Source organism: Harpia harpyja, chromosome 9, assembly GCF_026419915.1.
Source record: "Harpia harpyja isolate bHarHar1 chromosome 9, bHarHar1 primary haplotype, whole genome shotgun sequence".
Lineage (NCBI taxonomy): Eukaryota > Metazoa > Chordata > Aves > Accipitriformes > Accipitridae > Harpia > Harpia harpyja.
Window position 1 is genome coordinate 34,551,609 of NC_068948.1, and position 22,256 is coordinate 34,573,864.

Consider the following 22,256-nt stretch of genomic DNA (forward strand, 5'->3'; position numbering starts at 1 on the left):
ATTTGTCGGGGTGGATGTGGGTGGGTGGGAAGTGTGGGGGGAACTCACTTCAGTCAAGATAAGATCGGGCTGGCATCTCTTCCCTGTGGGGAGAAAACCAGGGTGAGGTGATTGCCAGGAGGTCTAAGATGATGACTGTGGGTGATCTGGGCAGGAAGCTGTCAGTGCCTGAATCTGGGTTTTGGCACTGGCAACAGAGAACAAGGATAGGTTTGGCATAGAACAACTAATAGTCCCTAACTACTGCTTTTGTTACTTATCTGTATTACAGCAGCATTCCAATGCTGCTTGAGGAACTTTGATGTGATTGATACTGTAATATTTCAGATAGGAAATGTTCTCTTAGAGGGACTTTTAGTCTCTTACAGAGGCTTGGAAAGGAAGAAAAAGGAGGAAAAACACAAAGCAATTTTGACAATGCAATCCTGCAGGGTTGTACAAATGTAATTTTTAAAAAGAATGTAGTGCATAATTTTTTTGATACTTACACATTTACTGATGATAGGGGCCAAACCAAAACCCTTGGTCCGGTCTAATTGAAATTCATACTTAGCATCATGTCTTGGGTCCATCTGTGTCTTCTCAGTATATGTTTGCATCCTTAGGTATTTGAGATCATCTTGAGTCGAGGATATGGAGAAAATAATTTCCGAGAAGATTTGAAAAATTTGTACCTGAAGCTGGGTATTGAGAACAAGTCAATGGTCTTCTTGTTTACAGATGCCCATGTAGCAGAAGAGAGTTTCCTCGAACTCATCAACAACATGTTAACTTCAGGTGGCACGGGCAGCCTCAATTACTCCCAATCAGTATCTATTTGTGACTCATAATCTCAAGTGTACCCTTGATACAGCTATTACTGTTTCACCCTGTGTCCTTTGCTGCTTTAGTTGGTTAAACCTTTCAGTACTACCTGAAATGATCTTGGCCTTAATAATGGCTTTTTGGCATCTTCTTACAGTCATTTATATGTGTCTGGGAAAGCTATAGGTTTGATTCATGCTGATTGTGATGTTGCAGGAGTCTCAGATTTCTTCCAAGACTGAGGTATAACTTCAGCTGCATTTGGCCACAAACCCATCTTTTGTCCCATTGGCTTTTGAATAGCATTCACCTGAACTGCAGCAACTGCTTATATATATATGTCCTAAAATATAGTTTAGTATCTTTCAGTGTATGCAGCAGCTGAAAATGAGCAGCAGCTGGCACTGTGTGACCACCCTTTCTTATAGAAGTTCCTACACTGTCTGATTTGAAATCAGATGTGTTAAATCTTATCCCTTTCCTTGGTCCAGTTTTCCCTGTTCCTGGTCTGCTTATGGCTGTCATTAGGTAACTTATGCAATATTTGCCATGTGATTGAGAGAATGAAAATGTGAACTGATGGTTTGTAGACACTAATGAATATTTTCTTTGCAGATTTAAAAGCACTTCATGTTCTTGTGACATTTTGTACGTGTTGCTGAAGCCCCCCCCCCCCCCCCCAAGAATTAATCATTCCTCTAAATCCCCTTGCATCGTCCTAAGTACTCCCTCTCTGTTTTCCATGGGGGCTGGGGGAGAGGAGGAGAAGCATAGAGAGATTAATAGGTTCATTCAAAACTACCCAGAATCATTTTTGCAGAACTAGGCTTAAAATCTGTGACTCTGGTTTCTCATTTGCCCTATCCCCAGCCATATGGTTTTCTCTTACTGGTTGTTCTCACTAGCATTCTTCTGTCCTTATGTTACAGGAATGGTGCCAGCCCTTTTTCCAGATGATGAAAAAGACACCATACTAAGTCAGATCGGAGATGAAGCTACTAAAGCTGGCATGAACCCAGCTAAAGAGAGTGTCTGGCAATATTTTGTAAACAAATGTGCAAGCAACCTTCACATTGTCCTGGGAATGTCCCCAGTTGGTGAAAGTCTGAGAACGTGGTGCAGAAATTTCCCAGGTATCAACTGTACACACTGCTTAGTCCCTTCCCTGCGAAATACAGGTTTGCAGGGAAGAGAAAATCTCCAGTGGATACTCAGAGATGTCTGGCAGCTAAAGCTAAGCAGAGCAGGTTTCATGATTAAAGATCTGCAGTGCATGATTTTTTTTTCCAGTTAATTACCACGTATCAGTGAGTATTATTGATTAGCATTTACCAGATCAGTTCATTTTCCAGCCGAACAGCTAGAAATCAATTGGTCATCCTCACTGAACTGGAAATATACTGCCTATGTCTGCAGCCTCTCTTCTGTAGTTTACAGAAGAATGTGTGGTATTAAATCATTACGAAACTAGGACGGTGCTAAGAGAAACATTTTTGTACCCAAAGCCAAAAAAAGGGCATGGTGAGAGGGACACCCACTGAGAGAAAAAAACACCTGAGCCTGGTGAATCCTGTGCTTCAGCAGGTGGCTGAAAGGAGTCCTGGGAGACTGAAGAGACACGTGAAAGATAGTTATGGGTGGGAATCCTAATCCAGGCATTAAAATACCTTGTTGCAGCTCTTGATTGCATGCTGTAGAATGGTACAGCCTAAAGGATAGTACAGTGGGGTTAGCAGGGCACAGGTGCAAAGTTGATTGTTTACTATCAAAATGGAAATATTGACTTTGTGGTAAATTTTGTTGCTACGCAGGAGTCAAATAAGACAGATCCTGCACATTCTTGATGCAAATAAAGTTAAGCATGGGACTGCCTGGCAGGTTAGGGTCTAGTTTTACAAAGGAATTTTTCAGATAACACTATCCTTTTATTTTAAGGTCTTGTCAACAACACTGGTATTGACTGGTTCTTGCCCTGGCCCCCCCAGGCCTTGTATGCAGTTGCACAATCCTTTGTCGGTATGTAAAAAGTCAGTATTTTAACCCATTAACCCTTGGGATAGCCTAAGAAATACATTCTTTACTTTGCAGTTACTATAGATGTCTAATTTGATTTCCCATTGTGCTTTTTACCCTGAGCCTAAATGGTTTATGCAAAATCCCAGTCAAAAAATGTTTTTGGATGAAGTTTCTTACTCAAATAGATTTAAAAAATTGCTGAAATTGAAGTTCCCAACTCTGTGGGCAATGTGGCCTGCACACCATCTTGCTTTTTGCCCCAGAAAGCAGACTTTTTTTGTGCCTGGCTTAGATGTACGTAAGAAAGATGGTAATTGGCATACTCTTAAAAAAACCTGAAACCTTTGAATTTGTCATTTCTTCTGCCCAATTTTAGGAAATAGCACACGCATCCCATCAGAGAGCTCCAAGTCAGTGATTGAGCACATGGTCATGGTGCATGAATCTGTAGGGGATTTCAGCAAGAGGTTTCTGCAGAAACTGAGACATAGAAACCATGTTACACCAAAGAATTACCTTGATTTTATCCATACTTACTCAAAATTGCTGGAGGAGAAAAACGAGTTCATTTTAGGTAAGGCTATGTAGATGTTTTTTACTTATTAAAAAGTGATTTAAATATTTTTAAAAGAAAAAAAGTTGTGGTGAGAATCCCACGTATTACCCACATTATGCAAAAAACATTTTATCAGTACTATCTCAAATGCTGTGCTGGCGTCTGGTTTTGACATTGGACCAATATCCTGGCCACATGTGAATGTTCAGTCTGTCTGTCAAATGGTGGGCTCTCCTCAAATTCTTTTGTGCGTGAACCTGAGCCAAAATCTCCAAACCAGACACTCCTTTGCTTGGGGAAGAGTCTGATTACATCTAATACCAGCTCAGCCTAGGTCAAGGTTTGACATTCTGCCTCAAGCAGCAATTCTTATTCATACTTCAGTGGGCACCGAAATATGTAAAGAGAATAAAACATGAACAATGTAATATGGAAAGCAAGTTGTGGCACAGGACCACTATGTGGCAGCTCAAGTGACATTAACACCATCTTGGGTGGGAGGCTTAGGAAAGGAAAAATCTCTCACAGTCCTTTTCCTTTCATAACCAAGGTTGCCTTGCTGCAAAGTGCACTTATAAGCATATTTACCTTCTGTGAGATTGTCTGTTGCTGTGTGATAGTACACAATCAATGAATCACTAACATTTCTCCCTTTTTTCTACCTAGCACAATGTAAACGGTTGGATGGGGGCTTAGTTAAACTGAAGGAAGCTAGTATACAGCTGGTTGAGCTGAACAAGAAACTTGCTGAGCAAAAGGTTGTGCTAGCAGAAAAATCAGCTGCTTGTGAGGCTTTGTTACAAGAGATTTCAGCAAACACAGAAGTAGGTAGGTAGTTTACAACTACTGAAGTGTCCCACAGGCTAAGCAAGGCTCACATAGTTGTGTTAGGTTGGAAGACCCTCTAAGAGCTCCAGCTGCTTCTAGAGGTAACCCTCTTGTTCCATCTGTGCTGATCTAATGATGTCATGCTAGAAGAGTAGGTCCCCTATCTTGCCCAGATTGCCACCTTTGCTATATATTTGACCTACAGTACTTCACACAACTCAATACTGTGTTCACCTGCCCTTGTCTTCCCTTTCCAAGGTGTAGGGCATAATGTGGGAAAGAGGCATTAGCAAGAAAGGGACCTTCTGATTCAGAAAATTACTATTAGAGGAAAAACAGAGGGAAGCATGGGAGGAAAAGAGATTATGTGTGCTGTTTTGTAGAACACTAACGGTGTTCCTAACCTGGTGACGGAACTGTAAACATTGGCAACATAAAGGTACTGAGTTGATGGTAATTTCTGATTGTCAGCCAAGAGCAAATCTATATCAGTATATGTTCTGTATACAAATTTGAATAACCCATTTATGGTCCTGCCTTTACAATTCCTAGCTGAGGAGAAGAAAAAACTGGCTGAAGAAAAAGCTGTGGAGATACAGGAACAGAATAAGATTATTGCTACGGAGAAGGCAGCTGCTGAGACAGCTTTGGCTGAAGTCATGCCTATTTTAGAAGCTGCCAAACTGGAGCTTCAGAAGCTTGACAAGTCTGATGTTACTGAGATCAGGTGACTCATTTGGATGTACAGTAGCAAAACCTCTTGGAAATTCACTGAAAGACCCTTGTTTGCAGGGTCTGAGCCTTAGCCTCACCTTTCTCACCTGCATGTGTGTGAGTGAAGGTCAGGACATCAGTCGTCAAGGTACAGAGGTCGCAACAAAATCCCCAGATTCTTAGCTCAGGACTTCCCCTCAAGCCTGTTTTTCCAGTCCCTTTTTTGATGTGTTCCCCATATTTCTCTACCCTGTGTCTGATGCACTAGAAACTGCTATGGTTTTTGCCTGAGCAGTGGCTGTCCAAAGCCCTTCATTCCTCCTCTGTTTTATTCTATGTGAACAGGAACACATACCAGTTATTTATCAGGGATGCTTTGATAGCATGAAAATGTATTTCTCTGCTGAATTAACTTCTCCCTGTGTTTCTATAATACATCTTGTATTTGGGGATAGATATATAAGCACATCCAGTCCTTGGGTCTCCCTGAAATAGCAACAGCTGTCCCTTCCCTGCCACACTTATTTAGTTTCCTTTCTCTCGTAGATTTCTGGATTCTTCCTGTACTGCTTGTCCCAATGGACAGCTGCTTCACTGCCCTAGGGAAGAATATCATGGGTCAGGATTTTAGGCCTTCCACTGTCGAAATCCTTTAGTATTTCATTGATAAAATTGTCTGAATACAAAAATTGGTTTTGAGCTTTTGACTATTTAATAATTTCTTGTCTGGCCTGGGTTATCTTTTTCACTTTGTGTAGGATGTCTTATGTACTAGCTCTTGTTGTGTTGCAATGACTCTCTTAATGGGAAGTACCCGTGTCTGGCATCATGTGCTTTGTCTCCTCCTTTTTCTTGTCCACTGTTTCCTTCACCTGTTTTCTAGATCCTTTGCAAAACCCCCTAAGCAGGTGCAGGCTGTTTTGGAATGTGTTCTTATAATGAGAGGTTACAAAGAATTAAACTGGAAGACAGCCAAAGGAATGATGTCTGAGGCAACTTTCCTGCGATCCCTGATGGAGATAGATTTTGATGGAATTACTCAGAGCCAAGTGAAGTCTGTCCGAGGTAAATTACTGATCTGTGTACTTGGAATGAACGTAGGATCTTGTTAATGTGATTAGCCATGTCAGTGGCTATCCTGCCAGTGTTGTTTGGGAGGGTGGTATTCGCTTTGTGCAAAGGGACAGCACTGTCCGCAGTGCTGCAGATGTTGCACTGTTGGGATGACTAGATATTTTCAGACTTCAAAGACCTTCTGCTACATGTTACATCCAGTTTATACCTTAGCTAGGGTCTTACACACTCTGGGTTAGAGCAGAGAAGAAACTAACAGGATAACTGCACAGGCCTGCTGTCTGCTTTTAGCCACTTAGTAGAATTACGACCTCACCCATGTGGTGGCAATTAAAATGTGATATATACAGAGTGGAAAGAAGATAAGCTATAACTAAAGCTTATGAGCCAAACTTTGCACATGCTGACGAGGGTGTTATCCAGAGAAGTTCCATTAAGAAGGGAGTTTGGCTCTTTGAACAAAATTGCATCTGACCGCTGCAGAGGAAACAAACCATGATCCTCAACAACTCCTGAATGCACTCCCTTCATGGAGAAAGAACTTCAGAAATCACTACCAATATTGTGCTTGTAGTGTTACAGCCTAGCAGCTTCATCTTAAAGTCAGAGTCTCTTTAATATTCTGACAAATATTTCATATTGTCTGTCACAGCATTGCTTGATATTGCTGGTAGGGAAAGCTATTTCTCTGAGGATTTCTGCACTGTAATTCAACTCACTTGCAATATTTTTGTGTTTGCCCATTTAGCTCTGTTAAAGAATCTTAATACTACCATGAATGAAATGGAACTTGTTAGCAGAGCAGGACTGGGAATGTTAAAGTTTGTTGAAGCAGTGATGAGCTACTGTGATGTAGTTAAAGAAGTCAAGCCGAAGAGAGAAAAGGTAAATCGTGTGGATTCAAACTCAGAGGAGGATGAAGCATGATCCTGATAAGAAAAATAACACTTGACAATTTTGTAGACTTTCCATTTCTCCTCTCTGAAGTGCAAAAAAGAGGTATTTAGGGGAACTATTGCAGTAGGAGTGAGGCAGGTACTCGGTTATAAATTGCTGTGTTTGTTGTGTCATGCCGGGATGTGGGTTCCCATCCATGCCAGTGCTTGAAGGGAGGAGCATGTTCAGCTGGAATTTTGTAATCTAACATGCTTAGAAAAACACAGTTTATAGCTGTCTACTGAAAACAGACTTCGAAACACATGGCATTTGGACAGAGCAGAGCTCAGTAGTACACAATATCCGTCCCTTAAGCACAGACCTTTCAATTAACTTTTTTTAGAACGACTGTAAAGTTAGCTGTATTACCAAAGGAAATCTAATGTCCAACATATGATGCTGGGAAACTTTCTTCAAGAAAGGGTTATGATATACTGAGAAAGTATATTCACTAGATGATGAGTCTCACTATTTTTAAGGCCTTAATATAGTTATTAAGCAGACAAACCTCCATTTTTGTCAGAGGATGACAGTTCTGCCAACCTCCAATGTCAGCAGGACTGCTCACATGCTTTAATATACCTCGTGGGTACAAAACTCTAGGAGATTTATCTGGTTTGGAACTGCAGTATCAGACCATGATGTATATGTCTGGGATGGGGAGGGGTGGGTGAGAAACAGTGCCAGTTATTTTGGCTTACACTGTTTATTACCAGGACACTTTGAAATGCATGAAATAGCCAAAAGAAATCTGAGAAGTTAAAGCTTCTCTCCATAGCCCTTCTTTCCTCTGATACTCTTATGTTTCCTTCATAATGTAATGTAGGTGGCTAGGCTAGAACGGAACTATTACTTAAGTAAGCGGGAACTGGAAAAGATAAAGGCAGAGTTGGCTACCATTCAGGATGAGCTTAAAGCTTTGGGCAACAAATATCAAGAGGCAATAAAAGAAAAGCAACAGTTACAAGAAGAAGCAGAGATTATGCAGAGAAGATTAGATGCTGCTGACAAGCTCATCTTTGGCTTGAGATCTGAGAATAAGAGGTAAGTCTAGGTTCAAAGAAGAACATTTTTGACATGAGAGGGTCATGTGCCAGGGATAAAATCTGTCAGAGACAGCTTTGGAAACGTCATTTCCTGTGATATTTGTTTCTGAGAAGAGCCAATATGCGTTCTAAGCTAATATCTGTTAGCTCTTGAAAAATAGTAACAGCAATTTTTAGTGCAGAAGAACAAGGTGAACTGGGATTAAAAGGAAGAAGGTTCAGATCAACTTGGTGTCTGTGGCCATCATAGTAGTGAGAGAACAACTGATTGTAAATTTGGGGGTCTGTCTCAGCCTACATCTAAAGTAGCAGCACCTGGAAATTCTGCACATAAACCCCATCTCCCTGGTACAGACTGACCCAGGATTCCCTTATAATTCTATCAGGTGGACAAAGGAATTAGAGGACTATGAAATGCGAAAGGTGAAGTTGCTTGGAGACTGTCTACTCTGTGCTGCCTTTCTGAGCTATGAAGGAGCATTCAACTGGGAGTTTCGTAATGAAATGATTTATCAAGTGTGGCAAGAAGATATCCTCTCACGAGAGATTCCTCTCAGTCAACCATTTAGGTTAGAAAGCCTCCTGACCAATGAGGTAGAGGTTAGCAGGTATGTCCAGTCAAGAAACCCAGTAACTACTGAATGTGAAATTGTGACGTGGGAGTCTGGATCTGTATTTGTAGCATAGAATTGGCATTGTGGGTGGAGGTGCACAGCCATACCAGAGAAAGCCCATTGTACTTTCATGTCTCAAAGATGGCAAGGAGACATTTTTCTTCTGGTTAACAGAGGCTATTTGTTATAACAAACTGTTGTACTTTGCACTCCAGAGACATTCACTGAACTTAGACACATATAATACCTTTTTAGGAAATTTTTTAAGGAGTTATCTATCCTATGGGTTCCCACAGCCTAACAGGAGTCTTTTCATTGATTTCGATAAATTTGGAATTAAACCCATGCCTCAGCCCATATTTCAACTACTGCAGGATTACTCACCAAATGCAACAGTCAGTGTTTTGGGTAGTGTAGTTACAAACGACTCAGACAATGAGTCAGTGTGAGTTTTGACACTGTTCGCACACATACACTATATGCTTCCTTGTGTGTCTAATAGTGTGCTTAATGAATTTCATAATTTTACTGACAAATGAAATGTGCTGCTCTCCCATCAAGTTTTCATCCCAGCCTGGTCTTTGATCCATTCCGTTCCCAGGTGGGTTTCCCAAGGATTGCCTCCAGATGAGCTCTCTATCCAGAATGGCATCCTGACAACATATGCAAGCCGCTTCCCACTCTGTATTGACCCACAACAACAGGCATTACATTGGATTAAGAAGAAAGAAGAAAAAAATAACCTGAGGGTAAAGATAAATGATCATTTTACCTCTTTACTGGTTGTTTTAAAAGCTGCATAAATATCTGTCACCTTGAATGGGGAACCGATTATGTACTGACAAACGTGTTGACTATTGTGTCTCTAAAACAGATAGTGAATATCACTGTGAATATCATGGATGGTTTGTTTGGGATCTTGGCTAGTCTTAGTACATGCAGAAATAGTACAACCAAAAGGCTGGTGCAGATTGTGTTTTATCTCAGCTCCAGGATGGAGTTTTCATGTAGGACAATTACCACAGTCAGAGACATAGCTGGAACTTTGAAGAATAATTCTCCAAGTGGAAATGATTCTCAACTAATCAGGAAAAAAAAGCACCTCTACTGTTTTGTACCAGTGCAGTTTATATCATCTGTAAGAGGAAAGACAAAAAGCAACAAAGAGCAAACTTCATTAGTGCTGGCAACTAATGTAAAATAGTAATGTTCAGCAAATAGAATATCAGTTCTCTTTTCATGTCTTCCCATTATTCTCTTGCAGATGGCTTCCTTTAATGACCCAGATTTCCTCAAACAACTAGAACTGGCCATAAAGTATGGAAGCCCTTTCTTGTTGCATGGTGTTGATGAATACATTGATCCTGTGATAGACAATGTCTTAGAGAAGAATATCAAAGTTGCACAGGGGCGAACATTCATTGTCCTGGGTGACAAAGAGGTTGACTATGACAATAATTTTAGATTGTACCTGAACACCAAATTGTCGAACCCAAAGTATTCTCCCTCTGTGTTTGGCAAAGCTATGGTTATCAATTACACAGGTAAGCAAAAGTGTGTATTTAATAACAAAGTAGTGATTATGCTGTAGTGCAAGTTTAGGGCCTGGGTGGTTGTCTGAAACAGTAATGAAACTCTAAAAAATTCATAGTGTCCCTTATACTTAGCATCTGATTTAACAGAAAATCCTTCTCCCTTCTCTCTTCTAAGCTAAATATCTCTTCTTGCACCTGTTGCGTTAGGATGTCTTGGTAGAATTAAGATACAGAGTTATTAACCAAGTCACTCTGTTGCATCGCTGTAGTTTTATGAGATGATTGACATGAAATAAGTTGTGTAAAAGCTCTCCTTGTGTTTAAAAAAAAGACTTCGCTGTGTACATGTGTTGTATCTGTATGTACATGTGTTGTATCTGTAGTTACACTAAAGGGCCTAGAGGATCAGTTGCTCAGCGTCATTATGGGTTTTGAAAGAAGGGAATTGGAAGAACAGAGAGAACATCTCATCCAGGAGACGAGTGACAACAAAAACTTGCTGAAAGATCTGGAAGACTCTCTCCTTCGGGAACTGACATCTTCCACAGGAAACATGTTGGACAACTTGGACTTGGTGCAAACCCTGGAAGAGACAAAATCCAAAGCTACTGAGGTACTGGCTCTGGGCTTTTTGGAAGGATATGTACTAATAGAACGTAATCTTTCCTTTTTCATTATGCTTCATCTTTCACCCTTGAAGCTAGGAATTAGTTTGAAAGGAAATGGAGAGTTTTTTCATGAGTATGTTGGATTGTTCAGTATTGGGCAGTATTTTATTGCATCAGAGAACCAAATCCTATCTTCAGGAAAGTCCTTATCAGGACCAAAGTAATGGTTGTTTACAGTTCTAAAGCAAAGGGCATATGACATATTTCTTTCAGCTCTGAAACAACCTTTGTATTGTCTTGTATCAGATCTGAAATGAAAAATTAAGATATTTGTTACTCAGAGAGGATGCAGAATCTCCATCCTTGGAGGTTTTCAGTAGTTGGGCAAAGCCATAACTGACCTGGTCTAGTGGTGGTCATAGTCCAGCTTTGGGCAGAAAGTTGAACTAAAGATCCCCAGAGTGCCTTTCCCACACTATTTCCGTGATTCTGTGTTAATCTTTGCCTTTACTTTTCATAAATATACAGGATGGGATTAATTTTATCTAACTTTTGAATTTTATAATTCATACTACTTTAGGGCTACCTGCCTAGATTCCCTGTATAGTCAACATAGAGAGGCAGACACTGCGTAGCTCTGCTTATTGTGATATAATATACATACTATGGATCAGCACAGTAATTACATGTGTATAAAATCAATGTATGGCTAGGTGATTGAAAAACTGAATCTGGCTGAGATGACAGCGGTGGATATTGATCACCTTCGAGATGGCTACAGACCAGCTGCCAGGAGGGGGGCCATTTTATTCTCCGTTTTGTCTGAAATGGCACTTGTCAACATCATGTATCAGTACTCACTGGTCTCCTTCTTAGAGGTTTTTGGACTCTCTCTTCGGAAATCCATGCCCAGTCCTATTCTTCTGAAGAGGTTAAAAAACATCATGGATACACTGACTTTCAACACCTATAACTATGGCTGCACAGGTTAGTGCGATTTAGTGATGGGCTGATACTGTGTTGTGCAAATGCTTGTTAAAAGCCATGCCTCCAGTTGGTTTACATTAAAGAGGCAAGTTACCAAACAGGGAATTCACTAATGTTCAGTTCTCAGCATTGGTCCTGGTTTACACTTTACTCCCTGCTATTTCTGTTTCAAGAAACTATAGATATTACCAATGTAACTTTTAAAGAAATGCTTTTCTTAATGAAGTTATGAATGGTAAATCACAGTTATGGATCTCACATCCCTGGATGTAGCTCACAGATGGTGTTTTGACTCTGTAAGCCTGATCCAAAACCCCATCTTCGATCACCCTGATCTTTGTGGGGTGACCAGATGCAGGATGTGGATTTAAAGATTGCTCCAGTTCCACAGTATTTAGCAGCTGATTTTTGAAAATATTGTCCTTTTAATGCAGGCTTGTTTGAGAAGCATAAGTTACTATTCTCCTTTAATATGACTGTCAGGATAGAACAAGCTGATGGCAGAGTTCCACAAGAAGAACTCGAGTTCTTTCTGAAAGGTAAAGTGAATATTTATGTATAAATATATAGCTATATGTAGCAATAGCTAAAAAATCCTTCAAAGATAGATTTTTTACACAATATGAGTTACTGTAAGAGCTAGCACCTAGAGAAACAGCTGAAGACAGCTGAACTATGTTGGTTTACACAAATTGTGGATTCTGCTATTTCTATTTTTTTCACTTTGTTAAACAGTGAAGAGGCTAATCTTTCTCTGCAGATGTTGATAAATCTCACATTAGCTAATTGTTAGGATGTTACTTGAGAAAATAATCTTTAGTTATTTTCTGACTATGTATAAATAATATTAGAAAGGGTTGCAAAGATACAACTCTGGCTTCACAAGCACTTGTAAAATGCCATCTTTTCTTCAGTAGACCACTTTAATCTTACAGTGCTTCCAGAAACAAATCTCCAATTGGTTTCTCTGTGCAGTGGGACCATATGTGTGGTCATGTATTGGAGAATTTATGACATGGACATTCACTCTGGTTTCTGAATGTGACTAGGCAATATTTCCCTGGAGAAGAGTGCACGAAAGAAACCGTATGCTTGGCTTCCAGATCAAGGCTGGGAAGACCTAATTCGCTTGTCTGAACTATTTCCTGAGAAATTTGAATCTCTTCCAGATGATGTGGAAAAAAATCCAGATGTATGGAAAAATGTACGTGCTTTTCTGCAATCCTGTTCTCTCTCTGTGTTTTTCTTCTGGTATTAAATGTTCAAGTATGATGCAATGTGCCATAGCACTCTGCAGGAGGCATGTCACCACTGGCTTTTTCTGTCAAGGCCTTGCTTTTCTTCTTGACCTCAGTGACTGGCTTATTTCCAGAAAAATTAAGGCTCTTATTATTTAAAAACCAAACTAAAAAAATCTTCCCTGGTATACTGTAAATTTCTTATTTTCCAGTCAAATGCCTTAGATGAGTTATTTGCCCTATTGAAGTCAGTGGAATTTTTGCTGTTGATTTCAACTGTCAACATTTCACTGTTATTTTTGTACTGCTAAATTGTACTTCGATCTTCTTGTGGCAGTGAGTTCTATAGGCTAGGTACAAACACAGACTTTCTTTTGTTCCACCTTTAGTTTCATTCCATGTCTTCTTGCTTTATAAGAAGTCTTTCTGTAAGCAATCTGTTAATACTTTTTGCTTGAGATGCTATTTTCTGTATGTTAAGAGAATTACTTGACATAAAATGAAAGTACAAATGTGTTTCTGGACTTGAACACTTTATACTGAAAAAGTTGAATTTTCTACATTTACTTAACCTTTTGGTATTTCTATGCAGCTGATTGACTTTCTTCTTTGTTCTCCTTGTGCCTCTTGGCCCCTCGTTAATCAAGTTGCTTTTGTCTGCTTTCTTAGTAATTTCACTGATAGAGCCATTTGATTCATTTGCATTGTCTCCCATTTTTCTTGCCAGTGGTATGATACAGACGCTCTGGAGCAGATGCCATTCCCCATGCAGTACCAGAACAATCTCACGAACTTTCAGAAGCTCCTACTTTTACGGTGTTTCCGGGTGGACCGGCTATATCGGGCAGTAACAGACTATGTTACTCTGACAATGAGTGAGAAGTAAGTCACTCTCTTCTTTCAAATCCGAGTCACACTGTTCAGGTATTTCACACAGAACTTGAGTTGTAATCAGCTATGTAAATGATTTTGTAATTTGCCTGAACAACAAAGCATGAGTTGTCTTTGTATCATTTCCATGCGCACTCTGCAGTGAGCTTTGATGCTTGTGTAAAAGTCAACTTTTACACACGATGTCTGCTTTTGTGCAAATTAGCAGTTGATTGTGCTGCTTTTCCTACCAGGTATGTGCAGCCCCCTGTGATCAGCTTTGAAGCTATCTTTGAGCAGAGCAGTCCTTACTCACCAGTTGTTTTTATCTTAAGTCCTGGTTCTGATCCTGTCAGTGACCTCATGAAACTGGCCGAGAGGACAGGCTTTGGAGGGGATAGACTCAAATTCCTAGCCATGGGACAAGGCCAAGAAAAGGTAACTTTGGTGGGAGGGTAGGGATGCACTGTGTGCAGCAGGTTAGTCTGTGAATTGCAAATCATGCTCCTAATGTGGTGGGCCTGTTCAAATGTCCTTTCCAAAGGTGTGCTCCATTTTAAAGGGAGTTATTTTGTAGTTCACACATAGCGCACAATTTGCCAGCCTGGGAATAATGCTTTCCTGTAATGTGAAAGGGGGCATTTGGCTGATCGGCTGATTTTATGGTTTGGGTATGGGTAGATTCAGAATGATACTGTTGTCTGGACAGTTGAGCTGAAAAATGTTACTCTGCAGCCTTTCAAAGGTTAATCAGTGACCCTGTGTGTCTGTGTATAGACATGAGTTGATTGGAAGTCACAGTGTTTGTTACCAAAAAGTTATCCTGCTGGTTTTTCTGTCTTTCCTGTAGCTTTCCTTTTTGTTAGGGACACTAAGGCAGGGGTGTCCAAAGCTTAGCAGCTGACTGAATTTGCTGTGATTTCAGTCAGTGGGAGAACTCCTATTAGATTCATTTAGACCACCACTTCCTAGACTCTGGCCTTCACCATCTTATGGGCCATGCACACTCCTGTACTGTTTTGAAATACTTCAATGCTCTGTGTGACTTTTAATTTCAAAAGGAATTAATGAAATTAAAAAAGCATCTCAGAGCAACTTCTTGTGGTATTGGAAAAGGTCTGTTCTCAGCAAGGAGCATTCTGGTAAGTCTACTAAAACTAACTAAAAGGCTGGGTGTGCTTGCTAGCAGGAAGAAATCCACTGCATTAACCCATCAGAGTCCGTTTGCTTACAGGATAAAGGGAGAGTTACTCACAGACAGTTCTTTCCCTCTCTTAAGATTGCTTTGCAGATGCTGGAGAATGTAGTGGTTTGTGGAGAGTGGCTAATGTTGCAGAACTGTCACCTTTTGGTGAAGTGGCTTATCAATTTGGAAAAGGCCCTGGAGAAAATTACAAAGCCTCACCCAGACTTTCGCCTCTGGTTGACTACTGACCCCACCAAGGGGTTCCCAATTGGAATACTGCAGAAGTCATTAAAGGTACTGTGCAGTGTGCAAACCCTGGTCAGGAGGGCATGTCCTGCCACTCTTACTCAGCAAAACAGACTGGCTTTGGGAAGAGCATGACCTGAATGCAGCATGTTGACTTGGGCTGTATGTACTAGCTTTTTGTCTTTATAAGCCAAATCCTTTTTTCATCATCCTGTTTATCTTACGGTGATTTTTCCTTTGGGTGAAAGCTGTTCAGCAGTTTTTTTCTGAAGCAGTTATTTCACAGTTAAGGTTTGTGAGTAAACCTGGAAATGTGACAAATGCTCTTTAGATTCAAATGCTGCCACAAGCGAGGAATATCCGGAGAGACAGAAGTAGTCCTGTCAGTCCTGATGCTGAAGTGTAGAACTGAGGTCTGTGTCTAGCCTGGCAATAGTGCCAGTGGAGCAGACGTTGTAACAGGATAATGGTTTCCAGCTGCTACTTCAGGCTGCAGCATTTATCACAAGCAAGCTGAGCTGATTACTTTGAAGGCACAAGCCACGATGCTGTCCTGATGTTCTTTTCTATGGCTGCTTTACTTCTGTTGTGGTGAACCAGTCCTGTAAACATAATTATTTTATTTCACAGATTTGAAAGCAGTGGCATGACGGATCCACCCAATATGTGCTCTAGTGTATCAATGACAGCTGTGGAGTATTCACCTCCAGCAGTGCTTAGTGCTGCAGTGGGGAGAAGTGAGCATGAACGTATCTTTAAGACTGCAAATATGCACTTTGTAGGTCTAGCCATGAGCAGTGAGAACAAAGGTTTTATAGCACTTTGAGAAAGCTGCCAGGAAGCTGGCTCTGCCACAGTTTGATCACCAGTAAAGCCGTATTAAAGACTGTCAAGCCATCTACTGTGGTGATATGTAGGACACACCAAAATGTGTGAAGTACTGGTATTTTAATAAATTAGATCTTCAAGTATGATAAATATTAACACCTTTCCAATAACACGACTATTTCTAAAATAGTATCAAGTTTCTCTTTACATATGTGTGTTTACCTTGATAAGCTTAAAAGGTCTGTTTCATGTCTTTACTTAAGAAAAAATTGCATATTGATATGAATTTGGAAAGCTGCTCAAAATTTTCAAGATTGTATTGTATAGCTTGCTTAGAGAGTGTGGTAATATTTACAGCTTATTTTCCTGAGGCTATCCAGTAATTAATGGCTTCCCTCATTATTTTGATAGGTTGTGACAGAACCACCTAATGGTCTGAAACTGAATATGAGAGCCACCTACTTCAAAATTCCCCCAGAAGCCCTAGAGCAGTGCCCACATCCTGCCTTTAAATCCTTAGTCTATGTCTTGGCATTTTTCCATGCTGTGGTTCAGGAGAGAAGGAAGTTTGGGAAGGTTGGCTGGAACATACCATATGATTTTAATGAATCTGATTTCCAGGTAAGAAAATAATTACAACAGCTCTTATATTCTTGAGTTGGTCAGTCTACTTTTGAAAACATATAATCTATCCAGTTTTAATCCTTTCTCACAGTAAGATTTTGCTTCATTTTTTTTCTGCTGCTGTGGAGTCACGTAGACTCCTGATCTTCTATAATGTCAATTTTGGCCACTAAAAATTAATCATATTCCAAATCTGTCATTTTTATATTGCCTCTCTCATGGGTTTCTTTTCTTAAGAGGATTTATACTTAACTTTTTAATTATTTGAGAAAGAAATAATTGTTAGTTTTCAAACAAGAACTATATTAAGTAAAATCTATGGATATGTATAGCTGATTTATGAATCTTCTTATCTCATGTGTTCTGACAACTTTATTAGGTCTGCATGGAAATTCTTAACACATATTTGACAAAAGCTTTCCAACAAAATGATGATAAAATCCCCTGGAGCAGTCTCAAATATCTTATTGGTGAGGTGAGTGCCTACAATGTCACTAAGGAACATTTGATGGTCAAAGAATCCAGATAAATGAAATTTCCTTTCTGCATGGCCTGCATTATCAAGTAAAGCTGGCTGACAATCTCTCCTGGGCAGTCTTGAAACTCCTGTGTAGCCCTGAGCAAGTCACTTAATCTCATTGTCTCAACGAAATAGGGCCATTGTGTGTAACTGCACAACAGGGGAGTTGTGGTGCTTAATTAATTTTGAGTGAGAGAGCCCTTGGGATGGTCTGATGAAAGGTACTGAACAGCACAACTTCACAGGATTATTAGTACAGTGGAGCACTACTGATGTGAGAGCTGTACAAACATATTTCTAAAGCTCTTGCAGTGCCGTACGTGATACATGCTGTGTAGTAGCTGGCCAGTTTAGTGCAGCTGCTGTGACATGAAATCCTGCAGAAAGCTGTTATTTTGCAGCACTTAATCACAGCTGGTACCTAAGGATGGTACCATTGCACATAAATCTCCAAGAGTGGTTATTAGGAGTGGCCCACAGCAGCTCTCTCCAGGCTAAGTCGAGATACTTCCTGCTTGTTCCCCCTCGAGAGGGGGCTAGAGAAGATGTACTTGCTATCCCTTAAGGGAGACAGTGTTATACCACACAGTCATGGCAGAAATGAAGAGTGTTTGGGACCTTTCAGTATTTTGTTTTGGTTTTTTTAAACCCATATTTGCTGCCCCAAAAGCCAGTGCTGTAATACTGATGTAACTAATTTCTAGGTCATGTATGGTGGGCGTGCCATTGATAGCTTTGATCGTCGCATTCTGACCATCTATATGGATGAGTACCTTGGTGATTTCATATTTGACACATTCCAAACGTTTCATTTTTATAAAAACGACAAAGTTGATTATAAAATTCCACAAGGGACTGTAAAAGATGACTTTGTTGGTAAGAAATGCTTTTCCTGCCACATAAGTTAGCATTAAAAAACCAAAAGTCTACTTACAGTATACATTCTCTCCATACATCCATTGCCAGATACGAGAAGTTGAAAGGAACCTGAGGCATTGCATGTGTATGTATTCAAAAAGCACATAGACAAGGCACTTCAGAGCATGGTTTAGTGGGCATCATTGATGGTTGGACTCAATGATCTTGAAGGTTTTTTTCCAACCTAAATGATTCTGTGATTCTATGTATTGCAGCGTTGTAATCCACTGATGATACTGTTCTTGCTTTGTATGAGCAGCCCTTGGTAATGTGAACTTAACTTACCAGCCAGCTCCTCATTTCCTTAAAAAAAAAAAAATCCCCAGGTAAACAGCATGTTAATTTTTTATTATTGATACATTTCCATGGGGTGGGCTATATGTATGTGTGTGTGTGCGCATTTCATCCTTAAAAATGTTTAGTCAACCCTTGCACTATTTCAACGCCAGCTATAGCATTTGATTTTTTTCAAGCAGAGCAATAACAAAAATTGCTCATGGAATTCACTGCAGTATTCTTTTTTGCCTGGCAGCTGTGGCTTAATACATCGCATCTTTAGGAAGCATGTTTTTGTATTGCAGAGGCGATAGAATCTCTACCGCTTGCTAATACTCCAGAGGTATTTGGTCTTCATGCAAATGCTGAGATTGGGTATTATACACAGGCAGTTTGTGATATATGGTCTCATCTTCTTGAGCTGCAGCCACAAACGGGTATGTTCTCTGTTACTTTGAACTGTTTTTGTAGATAAGAAATAACGAGGTGGCTCCTTGGTGTGGGGATTGTGATCCCTGCAGCCCGCCTCCGGGTGCCTGGGTCCTGGCATGGATGCTGCAGCCCATCATGCTGCCTGCTCCCAGCGTGGTGAAGTGCAGGTGCCTGCAGCCCGGCACGTGGAGGAAGGTTTTGGTGGCAGCACAGGTTGGTGTCTGCCAGCCCACCCTGGGACGGGGGGGCACAGCCGGATGGCGTAGTGACCTTGGGGAGCAGAGGCAGCAAAACAGTGGGGCTGGGAAGTGAGCGAAGCAGCTGAACGGCTTAGCCCTGCTGGCATGGAAGTAGTTCAGCACGTGCCCAGAGGCAGGCAGGGTGCACATCAGTGCTGCAGAGGGTGGGAGACTTTGAGGCCAAAAGGCGAGTCAGCTCTCAGTTCTCTTAGAGAATTAATAATAGAAGGGGTAGTGTATGCAGATTTAGTCTCACTAAACCATTTTGGTTTCAGGTGAAACTGGTACAAGAATTAGTCGAGATGAATACATCGCAAATGTTGCTAAGGATATAGAAAACAAAATACCACAAGTATTCGATCTTGACCAGATACGGAAGGGTTTTGGACCAGACATAACCCCTACGACTGTGGTGCTGTTGCAGGAACTGGAACACTTTAATAAGCTGATCATTCGAATGGCAAAGTCATTGGCTGAACTGCAGCGTGTAAGTAAAGAACACAGCTACTGGATGAAATCAGTCAGGCTTCGCCTGCCCCAGGCTGGCACTCAGACTCCCACCGTCTTTCCAGGCCTTGGCTGGGGAAGTTGGAATGAGCAGTGAACTGGATGATGTGGCTCGTGCTCTCTTTAACGGACAGATTCCTGGAATCTGGCGGCGGCTGGCCCCCGACACACTCAAAACACTTGGAAATTGGATTATTTTCTTTAGAGCTCGGTATAACCAGTACACCAGCTGGGTAAGCAAGTGCCTCCAGAAAGCTTTTTGTCTTGTTAATCTGCATGATATGCTGTGCAAATTGGTGCAGAAGTCAGCGAACACACACTGCTTTAGACAAATTACTTGAACTAATGCTAATCACCACCTAGAACGATAACAAATACTTGCATGACTGTGGATGTAAGACAGACTAGCCCCTGGCTAGTCTTTAAGAGCGTTGGTCTCTGGGCTGAGTATCAGGTGTGGTGCGAGAACCAGGTGCTGCAAATCATATTCTGTGATTGCAGGTTAACGACTGCGAGCCAAAGGTGATGTGGCTCTCAGGCCTGCATGTTCCAGAAGCTTACCTGACAGCTCTTGTTCAAGCCACCTGCAGGAGAAACAAGTGGCCCCTGGATCACTCCACCCTCTACACCGAGGTAACCAAGTACAGGACTGCAGAAGAGATCACCGAAGGGTCTATTCAAGGTAGGTGTTTATTATTTTTGCCAAATAAGCATAAAAAGTAGCTGATTGGTGAAAGAAATTGCCTGGCATACTGAGTAAATTACTTAGATTATACCTCTGCAGACCGTACCCTTGGCTCTGCATTTCACAGTCCAGGGGATTTCAAGCTGGGAAGGAGCTGGGTTCTGGTTTCTGCTTTCCTGCTGTGTACACAAAGTTTGATTTTCCTTCTTCAGCTCTTTTCACCTATGCGCATGTACCTGAACTTACACCGCTCCCTTGCTTTCTATATACTTTTTTACTTAATGGCTACAACATTACCAATCCTAGCAGGTCTATTTACACTACAAATAATATGTTGAAATATATTTAAATAAAAAGTAAATGCAACTATGTATGATTTATTGTGTAGATGTAGCTTTATGAAATCTCTATGACTAGCAATGCTCTAATTACTAAATATAATAAATGCTGGGTAAAGGGGACAGTTGAGCAATACTTTTGAGTACTAGAGCCGGTTGGGAACAGAGGAGGGAAAAAAAAAATCTACTTGTTTTTGTTAAATCTAACTTTCAGTTAAAAATAAAAGTAACCTCAGGGGCATACCTAGACTATTCTTTATTTACTAACATTTCATCAAAATGCTTGGTATTTGTACCAGAACAACTCTATCCCAACCCTTCACCTTTTGTTAGAATGATGTAATGAGCAGTCCCACAGGAGTTCCAAAGCTCTTTTACAACTTGGCTATTACTTGGGCAAGTAATTGGAGGATGGCACCCACTGCAGGGAAGAGAACTGCAAGCAAATCAGTATTTATTCCTAATAACGTTTAGAATATGTAGGACAACTGAGATAATCTTAATTTGAAAAAAATTTTAGAACACAGCTGTATTATAAAAGCAAACACCACAGATAAGTATACCTCTGTGTAGCTGCAGTTTGGAACGTAGTGGGTTTTGTCATGACTACAAGTGCCAAGGACAGCTGTTGCAGGAACAGTTGTCTTAAACTGATTTCTTGAGTAGCTCAATTTACACAAGGTGTTGCATTTTCTGCCCATACAGGCTGCTTTGTTTCTGGTCTGTTTCTGGAAGGAGCAGACTGGGATGTAGAGCACAGCTGCCTTACCAAAAGCCAGCCCAGAGTCCTGGTGGTGGAGTTGCCCGTTGTGAAGATAATCCCCATTGAAGCACGCAGGCTCAAACTGCAGGTACTGCTCCCTGGGGACACAATGGCCGGTTGCTTATTAACTTCCTTCTGTTTTCATATCTCAATAGCTGGTAGTCCCTTCCCTCTTAGCACAAGCAGCACTATTTTATCATTACCACTAGCATATAAAGTAGGACATTTAACACTTTGCCTTATGTTAGCTTTCATTACAGTTTTTCTTTCCTGAGGGTTACGCTCAGGGGGGTTAATAGGTTTGTTGCCTCTTTTCCATTCAGGCTGTACGGGAGAGGCATCTTGGGACACTTACACTCCCACTACTCTTTTAATTATTTCCCATTACCAGTTAATGACATAAAGGATGTTTACATTTTCTGGGTATCAGATATTTAAGACTTACAGCAAAAAAAGTGAATTTCTGAAGACAGTCAGCTCTGCTAGAGGCCCTTCTTGTTTCCAGTTTCATGTTGTACTTCAAGCACTACTCAGTGTCCTTCTTTCCTCCACGCTCTTTTAGAATACTCTCCGGACGCCTGTGTACACAACCTCCCAAAGAAGGAATGCAATGGGCGTTGGCCTTGTTTTTGAAGCTGATCTTTACACCACAAAGCACATTTCCCATTGGGTCCTTCAAGGCGTTTGTCTCAGCTTGAATGCAGACTGACACTATGGAGCTGGCAACCCTTTGGGGGGTGGGGGGGGGGTGGGGGAAAGTCAAACTAGGCAGAAATTCAGTACCACAGGTGGGGTAGTGTTCACTTAGGCACACCTGACTTTAAATAGTGTGATATAATCAAGCTAGTACTGTCATCAATAAACACAT

General features: G+C 40.9%; 1 protein-coding gene across 1 annotated transcript in view; it reads left to right on the plus strand.

Moving 5' to 3' along the window:
* Positions 1 to 22,131, plus strand: part of DNAH10 (dynein axonemal heavy chain 10) — a 57,271-nt gene extending 35,140 nt beyond the window's left edge. The window contains exons 52-79 of the mRNA XM_052796717.1: positions 606 to 777; positions 1,734 to 1,937; positions 2,740 to 2,820; positions 3,197 to 3,394; positions 4,043 to 4,204; positions 4,757 to 4,931; positions 5,802 to 5,983; positions 6,741 to 6,877; positions 7,755 to 7,972; positions 8,361 to 8,582; positions 9,190 to 9,337; positions 9,853 to 10,132; positions 10,507 to 10,736; positions 11,445 to 11,718; positions 12,153 to 12,257; positions 12,768 to 12,922; positions 13,684 to 13,838; positions 14,081 to 14,264; positions 15,106 to 15,306; positions 16,498 to 16,707; positions 17,090 to 17,185; positions 17,935 to 18,106; positions 18,730 to 18,861; positions 19,371 to 19,582; positions 19,668 to 19,835; positions 20,104 to 20,284; positions 21,331 to 21,476; positions 21,951 to 22,131. Of these exons, the coding sequence (XP_052652677.1) occupies positions 606 to 777; positions 1,734 to 1,937; positions 2,740 to 2,820; positions 3,197 to 3,394; positions 4,043 to 4,204; positions 4,757 to 4,931; positions 5,802 to 5,983; positions 6,741 to 6,877; positions 7,755 to 7,972; positions 8,361 to 8,582; positions 9,190 to 9,337; positions 9,853 to 10,132; positions 10,507 to 10,736; positions 11,445 to 11,718; positions 12,153 to 12,257; positions 12,768 to 12,922; positions 13,684 to 13,838; positions 14,081 to 14,264; positions 15,106 to 15,306; positions 16,498 to 16,707; positions 17,090 to 17,185; positions 17,935 to 18,106; positions 18,730 to 18,861; positions 19,371 to 19,582; positions 19,668 to 19,835; positions 20,104 to 20,284; positions 21,331 to 21,476; positions 21,951 to 22,097 (4,947 nt within the window). The 3' untranslated portion in view covers positions 22,098 to 22,131. The remainder of the gene's footprint in view (positions 1 to 605; positions 778 to 1,733; positions 1,938 to 2,739; positions 2,821 to 3,196; positions 3,395 to 4,042; positions 4,205 to 4,756; positions 4,932 to 5,801; positions 5,984 to 6,740; positions 6,878 to 7,754; positions 7,973 to 8,360; positions 8,583 to 9,189; positions 9,338 to 9,852; positions 10,133 to 10,506; positions 10,737 to 11,444; positions 11,719 to 12,152; positions 12,258 to 12,767; positions 12,923 to 13,683; positions 13,839 to 14,080; positions 14,265 to 15,105; positions 15,307 to 16,497; positions 16,708 to 17,089; positions 17,186 to 17,934; positions 18,107 to 18,729; positions 18,862 to 19,370; positions 19,583 to 19,667; positions 19,836 to 20,103; positions 20,285 to 21,330; positions 21,477 to 21,950) is intronic.
* Positions 22,132 to 22,256: the final 125 nt, after the last annotated feature.